The sequence below is a fragment of the Ceratotherium simum genome, chromosome 8 (genome assembly GCF_057802395.1).
Source record: "Ceratotherium simum simum isolate JZ-2026a chromosome 8, ASM5780239v1, whole genome shotgun sequence".
Lineage (NCBI taxonomy): Eukaryota > Metazoa > Chordata > Mammalia > Perissodactyla > Rhinocerotidae > Ceratotherium > Ceratotherium simum.
The window spans coordinates 72,625,857-72,653,648 of record NC_141907.1 but is presented as its reverse complement, the minus strand read 5'-3'; the positions used below and the strand labels follow the sequence as shown (position 1 = coordinate 72,653,648).

The window sequence follows — 27,792 nt, the reverse complement described above, 5'->3', positions numbered from 1 at the left end:
ATCACATTCTAAAAATTACCCTATGGCAATATACAAATAACCTGGAAGACTATACACGTTTGCATCATTTACTGAAATGGAATTGTTCTTTTTAAAGATTTTATTTATTTATTTTTTCCCCCCAAAGCTGCAGTAGATAGTTGTATGTCATAGCTGCACATGCTTCTAGTTGCTGCATGTGGCACGCGGCCTCAGCATGGCCGGAGAAGCGGTGCGTCGGTGCGCGCCCGGATCCCAACCCCGGGCCGCCAGCAGCGGAGCGCGCACACTTAACCGCTAAGCCACGGGCCAGCCCTGAAATTGTTCTTTTTAATTTACCGTAAGTCTCGCGGTGGTCAGTGTAAATGAAACAGTTTTGCTGATAAAATAAGCATTGTATTCTGAAAAGTCAATTAAAGCTTTTGCAAGCGTTTCATCATTTTAGAGGAAACTGACAAGCATACCCCTGGGGGAGTTCAGTATTAACTCCATCCTCTTACTAATAAAATTTATTTAGCGATCACTTATATATAATGTACAAGCTGTATACTAGGTACAGTTCTAAGCATTATTACACAAAATCTTTAATCTTTTAAAGGGTAGGGTAGGTAATAGCACCATTTTACAAATGAGGAAACTGAAGCACAGAGATTAAGTGATTTACTGAGGGTAATGAAACCAGCAAACACTTAGCCATTGATGGTTAAGCAGCTAGTAACCATGGGGGATTGGAATTGCCCACCTCAAAATATGTCTCTGCCTGAAAGACAGTTTGGCCTCCACCCCTACTAACTGACCAAAAGAGTTTGGGATGGGAGGCCTGCCCCCAGAACAGGCCATCACCATAGATAGCTCCGGGTATCCGGGAGGGTCATTGCTAAACTCAGTCTTAGTTCTGGTTACCCTTTGTAAGAGACATTTACATTTGTAAAGGAAATCTCCATTTGTAAAGGTATCTTCTTCCCTGTACCAGGAAGAAGGGAGGGATGGCCTTACCTAGAAACTTAAACAGAATGGAAGGAGGACTTAAATCTGCATGATAAACTTGCCCATCGTTAATTGTGCTGTTTAGGCAATATGCTATCTGACTCCCAGTAGGTTCCTATAGGTAACATCTCCCTGGAGCTGGGGTTACCATGGTAATGGGTGTTTGAGCTATTTTTTCAGGAATTGGAACCCATTGTCCACTTCAGGCCAGTTGAGACCACCAACCCATCAACTGGGCCCATGCAGACATGTCCGATAAGTGACCTTCTGACATCAAGAGGTTAAAACTCCACCCTCGGGGCATGCTAACGCTGCCATTCTGTGAACGTGCGTCCTGTGAAGAGGCATGAAGCCTGACTACGCTTGCACAGATCATCAATCACCTCATCCCTTCTCACCTCCAATCATTTCAGACCACCTTTCCCGCTACCCCATAAATATCCCTGAGTCCCTATTTTCAGGGAAGTGGATTTGAGATTCATTCTCCCATCTCCTCACTTGGCTGCCTTGTGATTAATAAACCCTTTCTGCTGCAATCTCGTCGTCTAGGTGTTTGGCTTTCTGGGCCGTGGGCAAAAATGGACCTGGTGTGGTAACGGTAACAAGGCAATAACTGGACTAAAGTTGAAACCATCTGGCAATGTGGCTTCAGTCTGCCGCCTTAACCACTATATAGTACTACTTGCTTTTGAGCAAACTCATCCTTTCTATTTACAAGAAAAATAGAATTAGGAATCAAAATGCTTAGATTCAAATTCTTATCAAGCCTTACAGTTTTCCTAAAGCAGCATACATTTTATCTCATTCTAGCACCTAACCTTGTGCTGTAATTGCCTGTTTTGTCTCCTGTCTAGATAGTAAATTGTTCAACATTTTTAATCTAATGCTTAGCACAGAGTAGGCAATAAGCCCTTCCTGAAAGAGTGAATACATGGCTCCGACAAGCCATATAACTTTAGACAAGTTACCTAATATCTCTGACCTTCATCTTTAGGGCTAGAAATCCTTTCCATTCCGTTCATAAAATTTTGAGGAACAAAATTAAACTTTATATGTGAAAGCACTTTGTAAAGAAGCCATACTGACTTCCGGAATGGCAGCAGGAGGAGCTCTGCAGACCAATTCCCCAGTGAAACAACCCTAACTGCTGAAAATTACAAACAAAGCAACCATTTAAAGTCTCTGGAAACTGTCCTAAGGGTATACAGCCAAATGAGGAAACACACAAGAAAATCTAAAAATTGGTAAGTACAGCAGAGTCTGTGGCATCTGAACCACCACCCATGTCTTTCTCCCTCTCAGCTCAGAGTGATGGCAACTCTGGGAGGGCGCAGCCAATGACACAGGGCTCCCTCTTCCCCCAGCTCCTAGCTGAGGGCTATGGTATCTTCCCAGGAGGTGCAGGCCACCAGCAGAGTAAAGGGAATTATGTAATTATGAAAGTGTAAATGCACATTTCATCTTTTTTCTTAACTGATTTGTGGAACAACTGTATAAAATGAAATGTGTACAACTGTATTTTGGGGCCTACATCATATTTGCCAGTAACAGCACAAAGGAAGTGGATGGGAGCGAAGCCGTCCTGGAGTAAGGAAATGACACCAGATGGTACCCTGAATTCACAGGAACAAATCAAGACAACCAGGAAAGGTAAATCAGAAGGTTAACATAACTAATGCTACAAATATATACTTGTTCTTCTCTTGGTTTCTTTAAGAGACATTAAATTCAATAAAGTAATGGGTTTTAACATGTAGATGAAATATGCATGACAATAATAGCAGAGAAGGGGGAGAGGGAATAGAGCTACATAGAAGTAGTTTCGATACCTCACTGGCACTCTTATGAACAGATCTGCAGTTTTAAAAGATTTCTCAGGCCCTCATACACTGTTGGTGAGACTATAAAATGCAGCAGCTTCTTTGGCAAACAGTCAGCAGTCCCTCAAAAAGTTAAACACAGAGTTACCCTATGACCCAGCAATTCCACTCCTAGGCATATACTCAAGGGAAATGAAAACATGTCCACACAAAAACTTGTGCACAAATGTTTATAGCCTCATCATTCATCCTAGGCAAAAAGTGGAAAACAGCCCAAACGTCCATCAGCTGATGAATGGATAAGTAAAATGTAGTATGAATACAATGAAATATTATTTGGCAATATAGGAATGAAGTACTGATACATGCTGCAACATGGGTGAACTTTGAAAACTGTGCTAAGTGAAAGAAGCCAGTTACAAAATATCAGTTTGATTTCCTTTACATGAAATGACCATAATAGGGAAATGTATACAAACAGAAAGGAGATTAGTGGTTGCATAGGCTGGGGACGAAGGGGAGATTGTGGAGTTAAAGCTAAAGGTACAGTTTTCTCTCTGGGGTGATGAAAATGTTCTAAAATTGATTGTGTCAGTGGTCACATGATTCTGTGAATATACTAAATCCACTGAGTTGTGGATTTTACACTTTACATGGGTGAAATATATGCTGTGTGAATTATATATCAATAAAGCTGTTACCAAAAAAAATAATAAAGCAATATCTAAATGTCCGGCAAAAGGCTCAGTGGTTCCAGGTCACTTGCTGGAGGTCACACAGTTAGAGGCATGGCCAAAAGTGGAATGTAGGTTGTCAGCCTTTCTGAATTTTGTCCACCACATTGTGCTACTTCTGTGACCCTCTCAGATTCAACACCCTCTTGTGGGACTTCTCCACCTGTGTTCTACCATGCCTCTCCCAAGTTCCTCATGAGCAAATCATGCTGGCCTCTCATCTGTTATGGGGACTCTCCTTCTCCAGCTTCCCGTTACGCAGCTCATGCCACGCGCTCCGGGACAGTGACCTCACCACCTCCAGCTGTTGCGCTGTAAACCCACCGTGAGAAACACCGTCTTATTCTTCCACAACTTGGGACTCTTCCTCACTCCTCTTCAATAGTGAGCTGACTGCACAATGACAGGGGACCTCTTGCCTCTTTAGAGCCTCTTAACAAATTATCTTCCTTAGTGTCCTCATCACTGACAAGGATCATCTTTAACCACCTCGTGAACAGGATCCTGCCCACCAGCTTTCTAAGTGAGAAGTTCCCACTCTGAGGGAACAAAAAGGACTCGTCATGACCTACTCTCCCTCTTCGATTTCTCCCAATCCTGCGGAATGGGCTTTTAAGGAAGCCTCTCTGAACTTCAGACTCCACATCTGTAAGATGGAAATGATGGTATCTACTTCTAGACCTGGTGGGAGTTTTGAATGAGGTAGAAAATATGAAATTACCTGCATAGGCAAGAGCCACAGTAGATTCTCACTACTATGTGCAGTTGTGGGGAGAAAGGCCTGTCCCCTTTGCCAAGTTTTTTCCGTTAGTGAAATGCTCCTTTTGGAAGTGATTGCCATCTTGTGCATTTGCCACTAGGTGGCACTTCTGGCTAACTCATGGGGCCACCGGCAACTAAGCACTCAGAGAAACCAGAAAGAGGACTGCGCTTGTGAAATGCTGAGCTAGGGAGCCATAGCTCACCAACATTTACTAAGTCGTCATCATGGCAGCTACTAGATAACCATGACCGCTGGAGTAAATCCCAGGAAACAACTTGGAATAACCCAGACGGAGGGGGACGTGGAATTGGAGAGAGAGGAGGTGAAAAAGGGGGAGGGATGGGGTGGGATGAGGCAAGTGCTCCAAGCAGAAGTAAAAGTGAAAACACAAGAGCCACTGTGGCCCACTCAAGGAACTGAGACAGCTACAAACGACTAGAACGAAGTACACTGTGTACAGGGCAATGGTGGGAAACGAGGCTGGAGCTGTACAGGGGGCACGTCAGGAAGGATTTGTGAGCTGTAATAACAGTTAACAAAATTGGACTTGATTGCCTATCTTCAAATCATTTGATTTGTGAAGCTGATAAACACTATGGCTCTTCTTCCCAGAAAAAGAAAAAAAAAAAAGCGTATGCAAAATTACAGGCAGTTTGTGTTCCAGACCCCTGCAGTGGCAAGTGCTCATACTTGCACTGTCCAGTGCAGTAGCCACCACTCCCATGTAGATATTGAACACTTGAAATGTGGCTAATGTGACTGAGGAACTGAATCTTAAATTTTATTTAATTTTAATTAAATAGCCACATACTGGACAGCACAGCTCTAGACTGTTTTTCCAATTACTACCAATGAAAGTTTTCTGTCTTCAAAATTCTTCAGACTAAACCTTATCTACAGCAGGTAGATACGGCGTCTACCTTAGTGTACAGTGCACATACAAGATTTCCAGCCTCACAGCACATTCTATTGCACAGTGCTGGTCTAGAGACAAGGAGACCAGTTGAGAGGCAATTGCAGTGATGGGACAGGAAATGATGACAGCTTGAACTAAACCACTGGCAGTGGGTTAGAGAGATATTTAGAACTAGAATTGTCAGGACTTGACTGATGTACTGAATGTGGGGGTGACGAAGAGGGGGGAATAGAAGATTAGTGCAGGCTTCTGCCTGGAGATATTGGATATTCCACTCCAAACTGTGGAATACAGGAAAAATGATCATTTTCTTCTTGAAAATGTTGAGATTAAGGAGCCAAGGGGCATGCAGGTAGAGACACAGACTACACAGAAAAATGGCTGTGGTGCAGGAATATATCAGTTACTGCTGGTCAGAGAGAGAGCTCTGGCTATCATCAGCATGGAAGTAATAAGTGAGGCCATGAAGTTGATAAGGAATATGTGTAGTGTGAGAGAAGATGACCACACTGACACTTGAGGTCAGGGGAGTGTAAGAGAAGCATGCAAAGGAAATGGGAAAGAAGCCAAGAAAAAGAAAGCCACAGTCCAGTAGTTCATGACAGTTTTGAGGAGAAAGTTGTCAATGGTTTCAAATGCAACAGATATGATTTAAGACGGAAATGGGCAAGTTTCCATTGAAATTTGCCACAAGGAAGTCATCTGTAACTTTCATTAGAGCAGTCTGAGAGGGAGAAGCACCACTTCAGCCCTGGACGAACTACCCCAACGATGATGAGAGAAAACAAACTTCTGTCTTATTTAATGCACTGTGTTTTGGGGTTGCCTTGTTTTAACAGCCTAATCTGTACCCTAACTAATAGATCTTACTGCAGTAACAGCAATTCTAAAAGAGCAGGTAAACACACTGAATAGTCAGCAAGATTTTATGTTAATTTTTGAGTTCTTAATTTTATTTTTGAAAATATTTCCAAAAAGGGGTAAAGAGTATGAAGTGGGGTCAGCCAAATCCTCTACTGCTGTTGATGGCGACTTGAAGTGCTTCTTCTACCCTTTCCATTGTAGAATATTTAGGGAGGTAGAGGACACTACAACATGTCTGTGCTCTTATGGGATCTTTTTCATTCAAATTTGCAGGACAGCAAAATGTTATTTTCATGTTCTTTAAACCTTTTACTTGAATTCTGTCAGTTCCTGTAAGAAACACTAAAAAAAAAAGAATAAAATTGAGTGATCTGCTTCACAGAGACCAAAATTTATAGAGAGAAAACATGTTTATTTAAAAACATTTATTGAGGGCCCATGTGCAGAGTCCCACATTAGACGACACTGGGGACCATATTAGGACAAAGCCTGACACAGTCACTGCCCTCAAGCAGCTTAGAGTCTGGCTGGGAATGTTAGATTCTCATGCAGAAAAAGACAAACAGCAAGAGAAAAATAAAAGGGCGTAAGACAGCCAAACAAGGGGCCATGGAATTCAGTGCCTCATGAGTGTAAATGCTGCAGTTCAGAGCAGGGAAAGAGAGAGAATCAGGCTGGGATGATGGGAGACTTCCGAGAGTTCGGAATTAAGCTGGATCTTTAAGGAGGGAAAGACTTTGAGAGGCAACAGGAGGTGGGTGAAGGTTCAAGGCAGGACAAGGAGCTTCAGAGAAAGCCTGGAGGTGGGAGGGTGCAAGGTGCACTCAGGAATGTACAGACAAGGAAACTGTTCAGCTGGAAAAAAGATTTCCTCTAAGAGGTAAGACTGGAAAGTTAGCTTGGGCTTCTGGAGAAGTCTGAATATCTTCCAACATACATGTTATCCAAAAATAATAATAAAAAGATAAATGTTTCTCAAAATTAAGAAAATGAGAGACTCATTAAACAAATCTCAGGAAAACCACTGAGTAGGCATGAAACCGAGATCAAAATCTGGAAGGTGAGGTACAACCGCTTGAAGACAGTGACATTATATAACTTGGCTGATCCCTCAGGGCCTGGATAATGGAATGATGACATAACTACAGAAAGAAGACTCAATATTTAGCTTGGATGAAGAAAAGAAAAATTTAAAAGAAATAGACAAGGTTGAGATCACAGGAAAAAAGACGTATATTAACATTTATTTTTTGATGTTGGGACAACCTGGCATAGAGGACATTCCACTGGACTAGGAATGCCTCTTAACGACTATGATTTGTTGCAAATGGCGCCTATAACAAACCAGATTCTCTTATCCCATAAAAAGACATAAGATTATAGATCTACTCCTGATGCAATACTTACCTAGGAATTTTTTCTTTTCCTCTACAGTCAATTTGTGTAAAGCCTTCCAAAACATCACTATGGTGGGATGTGAATTGTCATATCCTTCCACATAAAGTGCATTCTAGAGAAAAACGCAAAAAAAAAAAGAATTCAGGAAATAGAAAAGAAATTTAAATTCAAACCACTTGGTCTTTATGATGTACCTTTTCAAATGTTTCCCAGTCATAATCTGTATTTCCAATAATCACATCCTTGAGTTCTTCAGGATGGAAAAATTCAATAATCTCCTTGTCACAGATTTTGTAAAATCCTCTTTGAAATTCTTCATAAACTGCCTTTATAGAGACGTTGAAGATGTAATTGACACACTTAGAAACATAGTCTCTCCTTTAACGATACAAAAAATGATTTCAGCTTACTGCAATGCCCTGAGCAAAACAGGGGTGAGGCGTGGGGTTAACATACAATAAGAGCTAGAATACATAACAGTTGAGTGCTGACCACGTGCCATGGATTTTTATAGCTAGCGTTCATAGATTAATCTTCATAAAACTCTCTGAGGCAGAATCTTACGACATTTTAGTGAAGGGGAAACCAAGACACAGTAAATTACGTGACTGCTCAAGGTGACGTTAAGAGAACTGACACACATTAGAATAGAAAAAGGTTGGAAGAATAAAACCTGACTTGCTAACAGGGATTAGCTCTAGGGAATGGGTTTGGGAGATGCGGGAAATTCCATATTCTATTTTAAAGATTTTATTTATTTATTTTTCCCCCAAAGCCCCAGTACATAGTTGTCTGTCATAGCTGCACATCCTTCTAGTTGCTGTATGTGGGACGCGGCCTCAGCATGGCTGGAGGAGTGGTGCCTCAGTGCGCACCGGGGATCCGAACCCGGGCCGCCGGCAGCAGAGCGCACGCACTTAACCACTAAGCCACGGGGCCGGCCCCATATTCTATTTTATACCCTTCTGTAGTGTCTGAATTTGTCACAGTGAGTAATTAATATTATTTGTGATTCAACACAAACAAAGGGGGGATTTAGACCTCCAGCTACGATGGAGTAGCTTGTAGCAAATGCTCCCAGTGAAAAGAATTTGAAAAGCCAGATAATATACAAAACACACGTAGCTCCAGACTTCTCAATCTGAGTCAAGACTCCAGAGGCCTGAACTGAAGAGAGAAGGGGAGCCCACTCAGGTGAGCCCAGCATTTTACCTGCAGTTCTTGCCTTTGGGCGCATCTGCCAGTTCTTTCCAGGAAGGAGCCAGGCAAAAAGCAGTTGTCACGAGGCAGACAACCTTATTATGTCCATCAATAATGCAGTGGATAAACTGGGGTATATTCATAAAATAAACTCTAGAGCTGGAAATGTTCTATTTCTTGATCTGTACACATATGATTTGTGCACTTTTCTGTAAGTTATCCTTCAATACAAAGGTTTTTTTTTTTAAATAATGCTTAAAAATTAAAAAAAAAATATATTCGGCTTAGGCCAGAATGCTCACTGGATATCTTCTTTGCCACTCTGACTGACTATCAAGGGAACGTTCTATAATCCCAATGGCATCCCATAACGTGCTGGCAGTCAAGATACCACAGGGAAGTCTAATGATATTAACGAATACTAAGTGCCTGCCATGGCCCAGGCACTACTGTGTCTAGTCCAGGTACTGGATACACAATGGTGAGCTACACAGACCAAGTCTCTGCCATCATGCAGCTCACGATAGTGGAGGAGACACTTATAAGTAAATAAGCAAATAAATCCTACAGGTGGTAATGTGTGATATGAAAAGAAAAAGTAAAGCAAGGTAAGGGGATAAAGAGAGAGGTTGGTGGTATAATTCCAGACAGGAAGCTGAGGGAAAGCCTCTCTGAGAAACCCCTTTCCTTCCCTACCAGAATATAAACTCCAGGAGACACACATGCACACAACACACACAAACTTCTCTGCCTTGGTGAAAAATGACTAATTGGGAATGGAAAATTATAATAACTACACGAAATTTTTAGAGCCCAGTGAAATAAATATAGTATATAAACAAAACAATATTTCACTTCTTTGCACCTACTTGTTAGTCTGGTCGACAATTATGCAACTTCCATTAGGAATTAACTCTACATCATTTTTGTCCCAATGCACCTGTAACCACAAATAAACTCAGATAGTATCTCCAAAATAATCATCAACAATCTATCATCAACAAAAACACTTTAAAGCATACTTCTTTTCCTCAAGAATTTGCAGAAATGTACATTTTTGTCATAAAAATTAGCAGGGAATGGGGGCCGGCCCGGTGGCATAGTGGTTAAGTTTGCACACTCTGCTTTGGCAGCCCGGGGTCTTCAGGTTTGGATCCTGGGCGCAGACCTACACAACGCTCATCAAGCCATGCTGTGGTGGCATCCCACATACAAAAAACAGAGGAAGACTGCCACAGATGTTAGCTCAGGGCCAATCTTCCTCACACACACAAAAAAATTAGCAAGGAATATACAAATAAAAAATGACCACCTCATCATGCAGAATGAAAAGTGAATTTAAAAAAAAGCTGAATTATCTATTTTAACTGATTCTGAAAAAATTAATTGGAAATATATGTTTCAGGATTCACTTTATACAATACAGACCTAGTGTGGTAGATTTGCAAAAATGGCCACAGATTCCTCCCATCCTGGTATTCAGGCCTCTTTGCAATGTGACTCTGCAACACCTCCCATGATGAGGGGGAGTGGGTGTGGCCACGTGAAGTACTTTGGCTAGTGGCATCTGACAGAAGCAAAGCTTGAAAAGAAGCTTGTGTGTTGGGGCTTGCCATCTCTTCCATCTCTTTGTAACCCTGAGACCACCCTGTGAAGAAGCCTCAGCCAGCCCACTGGAGGGTAAGAGACCACTAGAACAGAGACAAACTGTTCCAGCTGACACCCCCTAAATCAATGAGCCTGCCAACGACCAGGTAGGTGAGTGAGGCCATTGTAGACCATCCAGCCCAGCCAAGTCAACCCAGTCCAGAAACGCACAGAATCATATTCGTTGTTTTAAGCCACCAAGTTTAGATGTTGTTTGTTACATAGTAAAATCTAACTGATAATACCCAGCTCATGAAAAATGGGGGCAAAAAAACCTTTTGGGCTAGCTAATTCAGAAGTTTGTTTTTTTATTAAGGTAAAGGGTGACACGTTTAGGTAAGTAAAGGTATTAGGTAAAGGGTTTATCAGATTAAATCTAATCTGTAATCTGGTTTTTATTGTTACTCACATTAAAATGGATGTAAAATACTTCTCTAAAGTCATCACTTTCATCATCCAGAAGTGTCTGCAAACTCCTAAAGAACAAATAATTTTTAAAAATGAGCACTAGATACATCATCTGAAATAAATGTCAAGTGCATGACTATTCTGAACGCGGGAAGTCAGCTAGTTAACAGCGCCCACTTCTCTGTGTATTGATAGTCTAAATTGGGCCAGATCTCAACTCTAAGCGTCAATCTAGAAATTTATTTGCAATTCTGCAGGCTCCCCACCTGATTCCCACTCTCTTCCCTCCACTCTAACTTCCTTTACTCAGTGACTGTAGGTTTCTATTTAGAAAAGGATTGATAACATATTTACTGATACTGAAACATTCAAATTGGCATTACCTTTTTATTTAAGCTTTTGAGCTTTACTTACAGAACAAATAATAGATCTCCTTTTAAACATGAGGTATCACTCAGGAAATCTGAGGAGTGGGTAGGTCCAAGGACGTTCTCTGTATCTCCCATCCCAGTATCAAGCTTAAGACAGGCCTGAAATCTGACTACCTTAATTGTTTCAAGGCATCTCTGAGAACAGAGGTTGTAGCAGAATGGATAGCAGCCAGTCTTCTCACATCTCCGTTCTCCGTTGTCCTATGATACTTTACACATACTTTCAAAGTACAGTCAAGCACTGCATAACAAGGTGTCAGTCAATGACGGACTGTATTTATGACGGTGGTCTCATAAGATCAGTACCATAGAGCCTAGGTGTGTAGTGGCCTATACCACCTAGGTTTGTGTAAGTACACTCTACAATGTTTGCACAATGACGAAATCGCCCAACAATGCATTTCTCAGAACACATCCCTGTTGTTAAGGGATGCATGACTGTAGGACATCCCATATTGTATTATTTGCTCGCTCTACTCAACAAACATTTATTAAGCACCCAATGTGGCAGGCATAAGGGATGTAAAGTTGAGACTAAGACATTATGGTCAATAAACATAAGACTAGTCGGTAAGACATGCTGATGAAAGTCTCTCCTACAGTACTATGAGATATGTGCAGCCAGAAACTATGTATATGGTACAGGTATGACTTGGAAGAGCTTGGTTAACTCTGAAGGAATATGCATCATTGGGGAAGGCTTCTGGGAGAACGTGGAAATCAAGTTGACTTGTTCCCCACTGGATTTTTTATTATGATATTGTGATAAAACAGACCATGGTTTATTCATTGTGGTTTTTTTGAGGGTGAGGGAGAGTAATGGGATCTCAGCTGACAAAATTGAACTCGTCATAATACTTGGTTCATGATACTCCGTCATTATATGTCCACGGATGGCTTACTTGCTTATTTATGGGTGTGTTTATGAAGAACACCTGTAGACTTGCCTCCCAAAACAAGAACTTCAACATTACCAACACCTTACACCTACCTACAGGGGATACCTCCCTGACCTCATTTTTTTACCACCTCCTAAATGTGTTACAAATATCTACCATTTTGAAGAGTGTCTTTTCTCTTTCATTAAGGTATCTCTTGATGAACAGAGAACTTTAATCTTATTGCAGTTAAATTTATCAATCTTTCCTTTAATGTTGCTTTTTGTCTTACTTAAGAAATTCCAAAGGTGAGAATGATATTTGTCCCTATTTTCATCATTTTTGCATTTAATATTTAAGTCCTTCATCCACATGGAGTCGATTTTTGTATATGGCATAAGGTATCTGCTCTCTTTTTTTCAGTATTCCTATTAACTAAACAGTACTCCTAGTCCCATTGATGTAATATACTCCCTCTAACAAAGCTCCATAGGCGTACAGGTCAGTTTCTGAGCTCTCTCTTTGGTTCCATCGGAAAACCTGCACCATATTGTCCTAATTAATACAGCTTTCCAATAGTTCTTCATATATGATAGGCCAAGTTCCTCGTCCTTTTTCACCTTCTGAATTATTGCTGGCTATTCCTGGCCCTTTGTTCATCCAAATAAATTTTAGAATCAGCTTCTCAAGTTTTATAAAAAGCCTGCTGGGATTAAAATTGGAGTTTTATTGAATACAGAGATCAGTGCTTCTCCAAGTGTGACACAGACCAGCAACTTCTGGGACTCCCCGAGGACTTCACAGGGGTCCACAGGGTCAAAACTATTTTCATAATACTACTAAGATGTGACTTGCCTCTTTCACATTCAGTCATGGGTACAGAAAAGAGTTCTCCAGAGGCTATATGATAGCTAATACAGTGAGTGTTTGTGTATTCCTGTATTTAAAACATTTATCACTTTTAATTTTTAATATTATAAATATTGACAAATGTAACCAACATAAGTAAAAGCTCTTTGGGGTCCTCAATAATTTTTAAGAGAGTCTTAAGATCTAAAAGTTTGAGAAATGCTGATATAGATTTAATGATCTTTACATTTAGTAAGTTTACGTGCATTAAGTTTATTAAGTCTTCTTAGGCATAAGCATTATTTAGGTCATTTTCAATGTTTTCAGTAAAAAATAACAAATCTCTAACCTCCCTTCTAAATCTTGTGCTTTTGATTTTTTTTCCCTTATTAGTATAATTAGTATAATGATTAATAGTTGGACTCTGGAACCAGACTGTCTGTGTTCAAATCATGGTTCTGTCACTACGGGGCCTGGGGCGAGCTACATAACCTGTGTTTCACTTTCCTCACCTGTAAAATGGGGATGATAATAATAGGATCAGACTACTGTTCTCATTCTTTTAAAAATCTCCCTAGTATTCCATTGCACAAATATACCAAAAATATATAATTTCCTTATTGAAGAACATTCAGATAGTCTATATATTATGTACTATATAATATAAGGGACATATTAGCCTCTCATTTTAATATGCATTCTATGATTACTAACTAGTGAGACTGATCGTCTTTTTATTTATGACCCATTTCTATTGCTTCTTTGTGGGTTGCCTTCTTGTATACTTTGTCAATTTTTCTTACGGATATGTAGGAACATTTTATACAGGAGGGATATTAACCCTTTCTGTTATATATTACCAATATTTTTTTGAGAGGTGGCAGCTTGTCTTTTAACTTAGCAAGTTTTAAAGTTTTCACTTTAAAGATGATAAACTGACACATTTTTTTTTTTTTTTAAAGATTTATTTATTTATTTTCCCCCCAAAGCCCCAATAGATAGTTGTATGTCATAGTTGCACAGCCTTCTAGTTGCCGTATGTGGGATGCAGCCTCAGCGTGGCTGGAGAAGCGGTGCGCCGGTGTGCGCCTGGGATCCGAACCCGGGCCGCCAGCATCAAAGAGCACGCACTTAACCGCTAAGCCACAGGGCCGGCCCAAAACTGACACATTTAAAATAAACATCACTTCAGATTTTGCACCAAGATGTAACCTGTGCTCTGTCCAGGACTGTTTCTACACAAGGTTCAAAGATTAATGTAAGCATTGAGGATTAATTACAGGAAAAATCAACTTTTCTTAATTTTAGAAAGTTAAATTATTATTCAACAATTCTTGCCAAATTTAAAAATGATTTAAAGCACCTAGAATGCTACTGTTGAACATGAAAATATTACTGGAGTGTGTGTATTTTTAAATGTTTATCTATATATATGTTAGATAGGGTTCTGAAAAAGGAACTACATTTACTAACCTTCCCAAAACAGGACTGAGTTCTTTCAAGTCTTCCAATGATGGGGTTTGGTCCAAAAGTTTCTTAAACAGAGCCATTGGGAAAGGGATGTTGGCAACATTGCAACTGAATAGGCAAAGTCCACATAGAACCCCAAAGAAGAAATAACTCTTCTTCTCAAATTTGGGCTGAAAAGAGAGGGAAAAAACCCTACTATATAATGAATTTTTACCAGTACAATGGAATATTTATATTAGGTAAACCTTTTTTTCCCTTCACAAAATCAAATCATGAATTTAAACTGAAAAGCTTGAGGTAACAATATTTAGGGTTTATTTATTTTTTTTTTTTTTAAAGATTTTATTTATTTATTTTTTCCCCCCAAAGCCCCAGTAGATAGTTGTGTGTCACAGCTGCACATCCTTCTAGTTGCTGTATGTGGGACGCGGCCTCAGCATGGCCGGAGAAGCAGCGCGCCGGTGGGAGCCCGGGATCCGAACCCGGGTCGCCAGCAGTGGAGCGCGCTCACTTAACCACCAAGCCACGGGGCCGGCCCAATATTTAGGGTTTATATTCAATCAATAAATCAATTTAAATCCCTGCCACAGTTTTGGTTACTAAAAGCATTAACAGGATGCGGGGGCAAGGGGATAGAAGAGATATTGTTTAGGGGAAAAATACTGCAATGAGTAGTAAGTAAGTCCTAGAGATCTAATGCACAGTATAATGAATACAGACACCAATATTGTATTGTAATCATCGAATTTGCTAAGAGACTAGGTCTTAATTATTCCAACCACAATGAGACGCGATAGAGGTGCGAGCTAATACTACAATGGCAATCATATTATAATATATAAATGCATCAAATCAACATGTTGTACACCTTAAATTTACACAATGTTATATGTCAGATATATTTTAATAAAAAAATAAATAAAAGCATTAACAGTAATAGAAACACACTAGGCTCAGTAATCCTTATAAACTAGTTTGTACAATTTCTTTTCATAGCCTTTGTCTTCAAATTCATCAGGAAAAATAGAACTGAAACCAAGAATGGGCGCCTGAGAAAGAAAGAGTTCATTTTTATCTAGACTGTCTATAAACGGTCAAAAACATATATTGCTTAAGTTCTCCTGTGTGGACATGGGAACCCAGGGAAAGTGGACTCCATTTTAGAGAAAATAATCACCTTTTTAGAATTAAAATTTATCTCCACAATTATATCAGTAATTCCTCTCCTAAGATAAAACAGTCTAGACAATTTAATTTTCTATGGAACATGACATACCTTTTCTGTCAGGAAATACCATAAGCAAAGAAAAGAGAACTTACGCTGACAGGAAACCACATGTAGGAAGCCTCTTCAGGATACGTGAACATCCCATATTCCGGCTGGGTCATCTCTTCAAACAGACAATGGAAAAACTCTGCCCTGACTCCTCCAGAGTCAAGTGCAATTTCTCCACTAAATGAAACCTGAGGAAACAGAGCAAATAACATACCACTTTCAGGATTCTCTACTGCTATGTATTAAATCTCATTTAATGATAGTAAGAGCTCACATTATTTGTGGACCCAAGTAGGCATTGTGGTAAGCATCGTACTCATCTTATCATATTTAATCTTCCCATTAATTCCATGAGGGTGAAGAGGCTTCAAGAATTTAAACAACTTGCCCAAAGTTACACAACTGCTAAGAGGTACAGCCTACATTTAATCCCATGTCTGTCAAACCTCAGAGCCTGAAGTCTTTACCACTAAATTGACCTCAATTGGCATCACTATTATAGTCATAAGGTAAAATAAGTATAATGAAAAGAAACATTAAAAAATCATAAACATTAAGATTTTCAAAAAACTGAAAAACCAGAGCACACATAAAATATTTGTTGGCTTGGTTGTTGACTCCTTGAGGAGGCAGTATCCCGCCTGCTGACACTCATCCCTCCAAGACGATTCTATCAGAACCCATCTGCTCCTTCAATTACTTGCTCCGTTCCTGCCTTTTCTTCTTGGAAGCCTTCACTGCAGCTTACAAACGTGTTATGGTCTCCCTTATTCTTAAAAGAAAAAAAAAATCTCAACACCATTGTCTCCAATACAGACAATACTGGCTCCCCCTACTCCAGGTTACCAAATTGCAGAGAAGAACGTAACCAACTTCCAAACCCATTTCTCTACTTAAATGGTTCTCTCCAACAGGACCAAGAAGCTGTGAATCCCCACTTCCAAGGACTTTTTCTCGTGTCTCATCTCCTTGATTTCACTAACTCATTTTACACTCAGACTACCTCCTTTTCTTCACACTCTTTTCTCCCTTGCTTTCTCTTATGAAGCACTATTTAGATTTTTATTTCTCTCTTCTTTTTCCTGCTGCCTTAATACCAGAAATTCCCACAGTTCTACGCCGGCACGTCTGTCCTTTCTCTCTGCTCTTTCCCCGGATGCTCGTTTTCTTTTTAAACTTTGTTTATCACTTGCAGGCATTTAACCTTCATATCCATTTCATTTTCTCTCCTGATTGACACACACTCATTTTCAAAGGCATGCTCAACATTTTCATCTGGATGGATCACCAACTCCCCCAGAAAGCTCCATTTACTTGCTTCTTTATTTATACGAACGCCTCTTCCATTCAGTTCACGTTCAGTGAATTAGTGAAAATGTTTATAATAAGACCAGTGTCAAACCCTTACTCTGCCCCATCCTATGGGCAAGCTCCTCGAGCTCACAAAGCCTTTTTCCCACAAGACTGTCAGAAAGATTAAATGGGATAACAGCTGCAAAATGCCTCACACAGTCTGGACAATGGTAACTGCTCATCAAATGTTACCTACATTTTAAAAATACATGAATAAATATAAAAGTGGAACTAACATAACTGATTGGACTGGCTGGCTGACACAGGTTAGAAACACATGAGTTCATTAGATTTTTAAAAAAATTATCTTTGTGCAAAAATATGCGGAAATGCCAACTCTAACTGCAAACCCCAGTGCAACATACTTTTAAAATAGAATGTTGAGCTTCAGTCAAGTCAATTATTCTTTAATCTGAGCAGGTTAAGTAATAAACTAGGGTCACCTATCAAAAGCGCTCTAATAAATATTATCAGGCAAATCTTTATTTGTCTTGATTAGGTGGAAAGTCTAGAGCCTGATGGTTGGGCCAAGTCCTGACTCTGGTACTTATTAGTTGTGCTACCCTTGGATAAGTTACCTAATAGTTCTGTACCTCAGTTTTCTCATCTGTAAAATGAGGGAAAAACATAATTTCCACACAGCACTGTTGACAGGGTTATATAAGTAAGTGTAAAGCATTTACATCAAGGAAAACATTCGCTAGATCTACTAGTCATTATTATTATTCTGTTATTCTGTGTCAAACAGCCACTGGTAAGACGAGTAAAAAGTAACTAAACCAAAGATCATTTATAAATGTTCAAGATAGGGTGATATCTACAATTATACCCTCAAAAAACTATGTAGTCAATAAAGAGAAAGTTCTCTCTTCCACAAAGCAATCTAGGTTCCTGCATGAGAGCAGAAACAAATTTCAATTCTCCTCTGTGTCAACCCCATCTCACTGGAACCCGTAAAGGTGGTGACTAGTGAGGCTTGGTCAGACTGCAGGAGGGACTGGACGTCTTGGAGCTAGTCCTGGACTTTCTACCTGACCGGGCTGGGGGAAGACAACCGTTCCGCCTGCTGCTGCTTAGCCAACCGTCCTGACCGAGCACTGCAGCTAACGTCTGGAACTCACAGGTAACTGGGAATTAGGGGAACTTCAAAACAGACAACTTCAGAGGCAAAGAGAGCCAATCTCCCCTCCATAAGACCTGCTGTTACATTCTTCTGTTTTCCTTCTCTGCAGCAAAAATATTAAGTGAGAATTATACTTCACCATTAACTCCCTCCTCAGATCTTCATTCTCAAATTGATTTAGCTGATCCAAAACGTCCTCAATCAGGTGACTCCTTCTGACTGTTAGATTAAAGGTGGGCACCAAAGCTAATGGGGACTCTCCTTGTTCCACAACTCCAACCCACGTCATAATGGCTCTATGTTTTTTCTCCTAGGAAAACAGACACGTTTCACTTCATTTCACCATTTGCTCTAAGTAGAAATTCATGAAGTGGAATAAACCGGTTCATTTTATTTTAAGTGCATGTCACAAACATTTACGAAAAGAGCCTTATATATACACCACTAGAGATAAGCTATACATTCATTATTCACCCCCAGTGAGCAGAAGAAAATGGGACCTAGGGAATGGGAAGCTTTGTGGAGCCACCTTGGGTGAGCAGGAAAAACTGCAGGATGCACTGGACCACTTTATCCTGTAAACACAATTATTAATAATTCAGTAACCAAAGCTAATTATCATCAATAGGCTAAGAGAGCCATTAGTCAACAGCGAAGCAGTGCACTGAAACAAAACATTCTCATTTGGAGAAGTTCAGAAGTTTACAAGGAAATAGCTGCAGGAAAAATTCAGGTATTAGAGACCTCTCTAAAGATTCCCTATTCTAGGAGAAAACCCAGACCACAGATTTTAGGGGACAGATAATCTAAGAAGTTAATATGAGAGAGAGACACACAGACACACAGATTGTCCATCTGAAACCAAATGGCAATGGTATTATTAAAGTCCGTGGCACTTAGCAAAACAAAAAGCAATCCAATACCAATTCTATAAAATTATTACTGGAAGGCTGTTTAATCAGGAGAGAACAGTTAGAAGAGTTGAAGCAAAATAAAGTTCTTATGTCTTTTCTCCTTTCATTTTCCTTTGTTAAATATTTCATCAAAGATTTCATAAATCAATTTCCTATTTTATTTTATTACGGTAACTGGATTATGTGAAAGTATCTACTTTTATGACATATATTTGAATATTATTCATACATATACATATACAGATGCACATCAAGAATAGAAATGATAAGAGCTAAAGCTTTTGGGCACGCACTTCTTGCGAGGCACTGTTCTAAATGCTTTACCTATATTAACAAATTTGATCCATATAAAAACGCAATGAGGTACATTTCCCAGGGCATTTTCAATTGTCCAATTTTAAGTTCAAAACCACTTGCTTGCCGGATATGCTGACAAACAGAACCAACTCAGCCGGTGACAGGACATTGAAGAGGGGATACTTTTTACACACGTTTATCATGGCACCATCGCAGAGTACTAGTCATTTATTTGGTCCAAATTTCAAGAATCCTCTCTCACCTCTATTCCCACTGCTCTGTTTTTTAATTAGATTGGACCTCCTTATATATTGGGGCCAATCCAATGAGGCCCAAGTCTGCTTGCCTCCTGAGTACCACGCAAAGGACCACAGGCACCAACCTCCAGGGAAAAACCCTACAGCAAGGCCAGCTGCCCAAGCTCTAGCCTTTGCTACCGAGGCCCTCATGTGCCTCAAGGCCACGCCACCCCAAAGTACCACAGTCTTTCTTGCCTTCGTCATTAGCGTATAAGCTCCTTGAATGCTGCGGCCGTTGGTTTACCCAGTGGGTTGCTCCCTTATCACCCCCAAAGTATTGCATGCTTAAGAAGGCATTTATCATTTGATTTGTTAATGAAGACAAAGAAAAAGATACGTACCTGTATTTTTAAAAGCGAGTCTTCGTATAGTAGTTTAATTTTTGACAGAATATTAAAGATAAATGGAAAATGACTGAAAATGACAGGAGAGTCTCTTGAAGTATCCTAAAAATGGAAATGACAATGATTCTGATAAATGAAAAGACAGAGAAATCTTACTCCTTTCCTCATAGCCTTAAATCCCTGATGGTTTAAGGTCTCAGCACTTATAGCCAAAGCAATCCAAGTTGCTGGTCAGTTGTACTCAGACGTATAAAATTCTAAGAAAATGTTTTATATGTCATCAATGAAAGGTATATATAAACCTAGTATTTTCGGTGCTCATTTAATTTAGCAGTTAATTATAAACTCTGGACACCTTCCCAAAGAGTCTGTTCTGCTGCAACCTGCACTTCTGAAATGTGAATTAGTTCAGACGCATTTGATAAAACAGGGGAATGATACAATGAGGATAGCCGGTTAGCTCACAAATGATTTTTGCCAGACAAGGATTGATGCACTGGGGGCAGAATTATAACCTTCAGAGTAAAAGAAAAAAATGTCAGGTATGTGCTGCTGAACTGGCAGCAAAAGCCCTTTAGCTTTATTTTAAGAAAATAAAGAGGAGCACTCACACTCTGGGCCCCCTCCCCAAAGTTGCCGCCCTACACTGCTGGCTCTGGTGAGTCACGCTGCCCTCCACGCCCACCTGGAGGGCAGAGCTCCACTTCCAGCTGCGTTATGTCAGGACCACCAGTGCTCTAATTAGAGTGTGCAGAGACTTCCACCCTTTGGTTTCTGGGCACTCTCCACGAGCTGCTGGCCTGGTTGATCCCAGCTACCTCCTCAGGGAGCAACCACTTTTCTGTTAGTGCTCTGGCTACAAAACTGCATAGGTTTTGAGGGGTCTGTCTTGCTTTTCCCATAAGCCTTGCTATTTCTATTGGGCTATTTTGCAGAGTGCAAGGATTTTTGGAAACATATGTAGAAAGTTACAGCACAGATGCCTGTATTAACTCATTGATGATCAAGCTCCCCTTAAACATGCCACACTTACTGGGTTCATTTTCCAAGCAGACCTCCTAAACACGTCTCCAGAAAAATCAAGCCAGTGTGTGAGTTCGTTTACTTCGAAAATATTTTCAGGCACTTGACAATTAGTCTGGTTTACCTTAAATAAAATATGACCCGTGAGAAAGTTCTACATACACAGACAATTTTGCTTAATGGCTATTAATTAGATTATGAGAATAAATAACAAATTAAATACTCTTTTAATGACCATAATCAAGTTCTATCCAATTCCTCCACTGCCAAAGCCCCAGATTTTCAGGAACACAAACAATACCTAAGATTTAATAGAAATTGATGATACGATGATAAACTTCTAGTTACTTTTAATTCGTAGAAAAGTTTTAAAGAACTTTAAGTCCAAAGAGAAATACAGCGCAATATGACTCCAAAGTACTCTGGGGCCCAAGACTTCACGTCATGCTCTTCAGAGCTTAACAACAGACCATTTACAGATGTCCCCTCTGGCAAGGTATATGTGGGACATTCCCCTCCTAAACCGTGGGGGAATTTTCTACCCTTCCATCCCGAGATGACCAGGGTTATTATGACATGCATGAACACCCTGGCAGAGCGCTAATCATCAGTCAGTGAAGACACTGATAATGACACAAGATGCTCTGCACGTCAATGACCATCAGTATTTGACCTGGATGAGCATAGTCCTGGCCTAAATGACTAACTCTCGGGTAGTCTTCCGAAAGCCCCTCTTTGCTGTGTAAGCTAAGAAATTCATCTGGAATATTCTTACTGGCTCTGGCCCAGGAGCCTAAGTGATCCAGGCCTCCCAGCCCACCCCCAAAGCGAGGTGAAGCTGTTTCACCTCTGTGACCATGGTGCTCTGGACCCTGCCGATGTTGGCCTTGCACTGTCCACAGCCTCAAGCTCTCCAGAGCCCTGGAGGAAGCTGGTGCTGCATCCTCACAGCTCCTTCCGGTGCCCTTTCTAAGGGGGGGAGGGGCGGTCTGACAAATATTCTGACGTCACCTGTCAGAGTCAGAGGACAAGTCAGGACCCCTTGAGCACTTCTTTTGTTGCTGCTTCAGTATTTCTCAGCAGTCTCTTTGTAAGTGGCACAAGCTCACTAGAGTCCACTTTCCCTGAGTTCTTCAGTAAATCTCCTAATATTTCAAAACTCAAATTATTTTTTTCAATGAATCTTTCTCTTTTGTACGAAACCTTTAAAAATAGCCACGGATAGGCACTGCTTTTCAGCAGTATGGCAGATTCTTTTTTAGCAGTATGATAGATTAGGCAACTTGAGCCATTGAAAACAATCAGAAATACAAGATAAACTTAAACATTCTCTAACACAATACTGATTTTGTAAGTAGATATGGAATAATCAGGTCAAAAACTAAGTGAAGGTGGCATTTCCTTGAGAGTATTTGCCAAACCTGGTGTATGTCAACTCCAGTTTTCTGTGGTTGGGCCTGTAGAGAAATGAGACAAAGCTCCAACTCTATTCAAATTAGGGAGCCAATAGGAGAACCTCACCTCCTAAACGTGGGACTCAAAAGGGCTAAACCATCAGAGTGAGAGGGAACCAGACACAAGCAAGCTCTTTCTTCTACTCCGACATCAACCCACCCCACCTCGACTCCAAGACAAGGCAAACTGCAGCTGGTTATGGTGCTGACTTGGGGAGTAAATGTCACCTCCAGAATCTGTAATTACAAAAGTGCTCTCCCGAAAATTCGCACACCAAATTCAGACCACCTAAAGATCTAAAAAGCTTCCAGCCGAGAATTTAATTTAAAGTAGTACCAAACTGGTGGTGTCTCCAGGAGCCTGGCAGAAGCAAATTCTCCCTGGAGAAACCCAACTGCCAAAGAATTCCAAAAGATGAAGTTCCAAGAAAAATGGGCAGCTCACACACACACACACACACACACACACACACACAGAGTCACAAAACACATGATAATGAAGGCGCTATGAGGAAGATTCAGCAGATACAAAAGATGGCAAAACTGACCTGCAAAAGACTTCAGATACCAGAGTTACAAGGCATATAGATTTAAATAAAGTAAAAGGAAAGCTTTAAAATGAAAGAAGGATGAAGAAATTATAAATAATGACCAAGAAAATAATTTAAAGAGCCAATGAGAACTTGTGGAAGTGGGAAACATAATACTCGAAATAAAAACTCAAAGGGCAGTTTTAATAGCAGACAAAAATCACTGAAAAGAGAATTTATGAATAGGAAGGCAGGGCTGAAGAAATCATCCAGAATGGGGTGCAAAGAGACAGAGATGGAAAATATGACAGAAAGGTTAAGAGACACGGAAGATAGAGTGAGAGGGTCTAACGTAGAAACATGACTGGAATTTCAGTAGGAAAGGAGAGAGTCAATATTTGTTTAGATTTAAAATGCATAACAATTTAGAAAAGAGGGAAGATCCTTTACCTATAAAGGTTATTGTCAAAAACCCTACAGTAAACGTTCTACTTAATAGTGATACTCAAAATTTTCCTTTAAAATCACAAACAAGATAAGGCGTCCACTGTTAATACCACTTCTACTCCATGTTGTACAGGAAAACCGAGCCAGTGCAACAAGGCAAATAAAGTAATAAAGTGTATAAAGGTTGGAAAGAAAAAAACATTACTATTTTCAAAGATACGATTGCACAGAAAATGCAAAAGAATCTACGAGTAAATTAGATATAGATGAATTTAGCAAATTCATTGGCTATAAAAGAAAACCAATATCCAAAAATCAATGTATTCCTACAAATCAATAGCAGATATAATTTTTAAAAGATACCACTTACAAAAACCTAAAAGAATTAAATATCTTCGAATAGAGTTGACTAAACGTATCTAAGACTTTTGTAGTAAAATAACAAAATTTTATTGAAAGACATTCAAGATGATCCAATAAGTGGAGGAAACAGACACCACAAAGATTCACAATAGTAAAGATGTCAATTCTCCCCAAAGTGAAATATAAATTCAATGCAACTCCAATCAAATTCCCAATAAGAGTTTTTTGTGTGTGTGTGAAACCTGACAAGCCAGTTCTAACATTTATATGGAAGAGCCAAGTGCCAAAGATAGCCAAGATACACTTCCAGAACAAGGTAGGGGTACTTCTCTTTCCAGACGTAAACAATTAATACAGAGCTACACAAAGCGACCAGCTGTATAGAAGAGAGCCTGCACATGAAGGCCTACATACAAGTTGTTTTATGACAGAGACTGCATTGCCTATCAGTAGGGAAAGGATAGAATTTCAGTAAGTGGTGCTAGGTAATTGTTTTCATATGGAAAATAATAAAAACAAATTTAAAATAAATTTCCAGTTGGATTAAACACAAATTGTGAAAGGCACAGCTAAAATCAATACTCCCTTTAGATCTGGGCAACAGTGGCCTCTGCCCTAGATCTATGACTTAAAGGTCCTTGCTCTCGCCTTCCTCCAGACAAAGGGTAAGTAAGGGGTCTGCAGGGCCAAGCAGACCTGTCTATGTGCAGCCCACACATCCCCTTCTAGACTGAGCTCGACACCCCAGACCTGGAAGTCCCTGCTCGCATGGCCCCCAGCCAGCTTCCAGGACCCGCACAGGCCTCTTCCCCTGCTACATCTCTGGAGAATGGACCGTGTCACAGGCGAGCACACCCCCAGGCTCCAGGCTTGGCTAAGGAGCGGCTGTTGTGGGAGGTGGGGATGAAACACAGACACATGGCTGAGGGGTTCACTGTCTGTGTCCCCCTGGTGTGGGACAAAATCAAGGTAGGAAAAGAAGGCAGAGGACTTGGGGAGGCCTCTGTCTGAGCCTCCACCCTTCAGTGCAGAACTCTGTAAGGAGTCTGAGATTTCCAAGTTCAAACCCGGCCTCCTCTGTCATTCCGGTTTGTTGGTCAAGCTGGGAGGGTGGAGTATATTTTATTTTAGAGTATATTTATTCAACAGGGTGTTAGCTAGATTTCTAACCTGTTACACATTAGACACATGGTATATGGGACTCTGGTCGTACTCTTGCTCTGGGCGCAGCTATCATCTCTGTGAGAAGACTAGGGCAGCTTTCGGGGCCAAACCAGGCCCTCTGCTCATTTGTGTGAAGTCGCATTGGAACACAGTCACGCCCGGTCGCTTTCCTACTGCCCATGGCTGCCTTCATACCACCTGCAGAGCGACTGAGCTCCAGCTGCGGCAGAAACTACGTGCCTCTCAAAGCCTGGAACAGTTACTACCTGGTCCTTTCCAAAAAGAAAACCTGCTCACCCCTGATTTAGGGTAATAAGTTAAAACCTTGAAGGAATAAAAGCTTAAAACAAGATACAACGAGTAAAAATCATGAAGAAATGGACTGACAAATTTATCTATATTAAAATTAAGCATGTGAGTTCATCAAAAAACACCATAAAGTGAAAATACAAGTACAAACTGGGACACGTGATTTGCAACACAATTAACTGACAAAGGACTAGCGTCCAAAATAAAAAGAACTCTATAATCAATTAGAAAAAGAAACAACACATTTAAATTTTGGGGCCGGCCCCGTGGCTTGGCGGTTAAGTGCACGCGCTCCGCTACAGGTGGCCCGGGTTCGGATCCCGGGCACGTACCCACACACTGCCTCTCCGGCCATGCTGAGGCCCTGTCCCACATACAGCAACTAGAAGGATGTGCAACTATGACGTACAACTATCTACTGGGGGGCTTTGGGGGAAAAAAAGGAGGAGGATTAGGCAATGGATGTTAGCTCAGAGCCGGTCTTCCTCAGCAAAAAAAGAGGAGGATTAGCATGGATGTTAGCTCAGGGCTGATCTTCCTCACAAAATAAATAAATAAACAAATAAATAAATTTAGCAAAAGTCAAGGACAGGCATTTTACAGAAGAGGAGACAAGTATTGCAATTATAGACATGAAAATATGCTCTAACGCATTAGAATCAGGGAAATACAATTAAAATCATAACTTGGTACCATTTCATACTGAAAATATTTTCCAAATTTTAAAGTCAGACATGGAGCAACAGGAACTCTCCTCATCTCCTGGAGAGGATTTAAACTGGTCCAACCACTTTGGAAGACAATTTGTCGCCACCAAAAAAGAACAACACACGCATATCCTACAACCCCTCAATCCAGGATTAGGTATAGAAATTGAAGACCAACTCTTGACACTGGAACAACAAGAGGTATGTACAGAAATGTTGATAGCAGCATGTTTTCTCATAGAGTAAGTCCCCCCAAAAAAATAAAACTAAGAATTGCCAACAGCACACATATGTGTCAATAGTGGAATGGATAATTATGGTAGATCCACACTATGGACTGTGATGCAGAAGTGAAAATGAATGAGATACAGCCACTAGTGCTAATCTGGAGGAATCTATGAAACCACATGTTGTGCAGGAAGCATGTATTCCATTCATACAAAATTTGAAAACAGCAGCAAAATTAAACCCAGTGTCTAGAGAGATATATATAGTCATAAAACAATGAAGAAGAGTAAAGGAATGATTAACCTAAAATCCAGGATCATGACTACTTCCAAGAGGTGAGAGGTACAATCTGTGAGAGAGAGAGAGACATTTCTCAAGCACTGGAAATGTTTTCTCTTTTCACATGGGCAGTAGTTACACTGATGTTTTGTTTTATTACTTTTCTTCACATGGTACATAGACACTAATACACTCGTTTATATGCATGACTTAATTCACAAAAAACAAAATTTAAAAAATAGCAATATAAACTTCATGATTCATGAATCTGCTTAACGTTGAGGTCACTGAAACCAAGTGAATTTTTATTGCAAACTAAAGATACCCAGGTTTCTAAAAGAACCCTTACCCTGTGCAGCCTTTTCAGCACTTCTAGGAGAGCTCTAAGGTGACAGTTACTCTCCACACTTTCAGCCCAATAACGCAGTTGAGCCACGACGGCTGTTTTAAACATCTGGACCAGTTTGTGGAAAGAGGATTCTTGCAGAGAAGCCCAGTATTCCTCTGAGGGATACAAAGGTAAATAATTATTAGCATGTAATTTCTCTTGGATTCTTAACAGTAAAAAGTGGTCAATATTTTCCCAAACTGATAGAATATTGTCATATATATCATAGTTACAAAAACACATTTGTAATAAATCTTTCACTAAATACAACTACAATTAAAAGTTTAGAATTTAATGTCCTAGAAAAAATTCCTCGACAGTAAGAGAACCACAAACTTCATCTAATTAATTTGTGAAAATAACCAGACACAATTAGTTACTTTTGTCCAGATGAAACGGCATACTGTACTAAAACTAGACTAAGAACTATTCGTGACTGCACAACTTTCTTTCTGCACTCCTGGCATGACTTTTTAACTCTTAAAAAAAAATCTCTCAGCACTGTAGAAAATAAAAAATGCTTTAAACTAGCTTTTCATCACTTACAATGTTATCTGAATTTAATAAAACATAAGAAAGAATGGACTTCCTTGGGCTGAACATACTGTTTGTGTAAAAAAAAAACAGAAACTTCATTAAAATCTAATCAAGCCCCTAGACCTAGCTTCCAGTATACTAGAAACGGAGGGAAAGGAGGAAACAACCAGACAAATCCAGATGTGCAACATTCTACAGGACACCTGACCTAGACTCTAAAAAAAAAAAAAAGGCTATAAAATACTTTTTGGGACAAGCGCAGAAATCTGAATATGGCCTGGATATTACATAATATTATGTGATTACGGCTACTTTTATTAGGTGTGATAATGACGTCATGCTAATGCAGGATTCCATATTTTCAGGAGACTGCATGCTGAAATATTATGGTTGAAATGTCATGATGTCTCCAA

At 40.1% G+C, this 27,792-nt stretch overlaps 1 protein-coding gene across 2 annotated transcripts in view; it reads right to left on the bottom strand.

Moving 5' to 3' along the window:
• Window positions 1-6,137: 6,137 nt before the first annotated feature.
• HERC5 (HECT and RLD domain containing E3 ubiquitin protein ligase 5) overlaps window positions 6,138-27,792 on the bottom strand; it is a 40,168-nt gene continuing 18,513 nt past the window's right edge. Inside the window, exons 13-23 of one of the 2 annotated variants that reach the window (XM_087434574.1) lie at window positions 26,804-26,958; window positions 20,984-21,097; window positions 19,948-20,052; window positions 18,236-18,406; window positions 15,665-15,808; window positions 14,348-14,514; window positions 10,718-10,784; window positions 9,531-9,601; window positions 7,656-7,839; window positions 7,471-7,573; window positions 6,138-6,405 (exon numbers count right to left, since the gene is read on the bottom strand). In XM_087434574.1, coding sequence (XP_087290700.1) covers window positions 6,200-6,405; window positions 7,471-7,573; window positions 7,656-7,839; window positions 9,531-9,601; window positions 10,718-10,784; window positions 14,348-14,514; window positions 15,665-15,808; window positions 18,236-18,406; window positions 19,948-20,052; window positions 20,984-21,097; window positions 26,804-26,958 — 1,487 coding nt within the window. In that variant the 3' untranslated portion in view covers window positions 6,138-6,199. The remainder of the gene's footprint in view (window positions 6,406-7,470; window positions 7,574-7,655; window positions 7,840-9,530; window positions 9,602-10,717; window positions 10,785-14,347; window positions 14,515-15,664; window positions 15,809-18,235; window positions 18,407-19,947; window positions 20,053-20,983; window positions 21,098-26,803; window positions 26,959-27,792) is intronic. The other variant, XM_087434575.1, reaches the window with a different exon arrangement.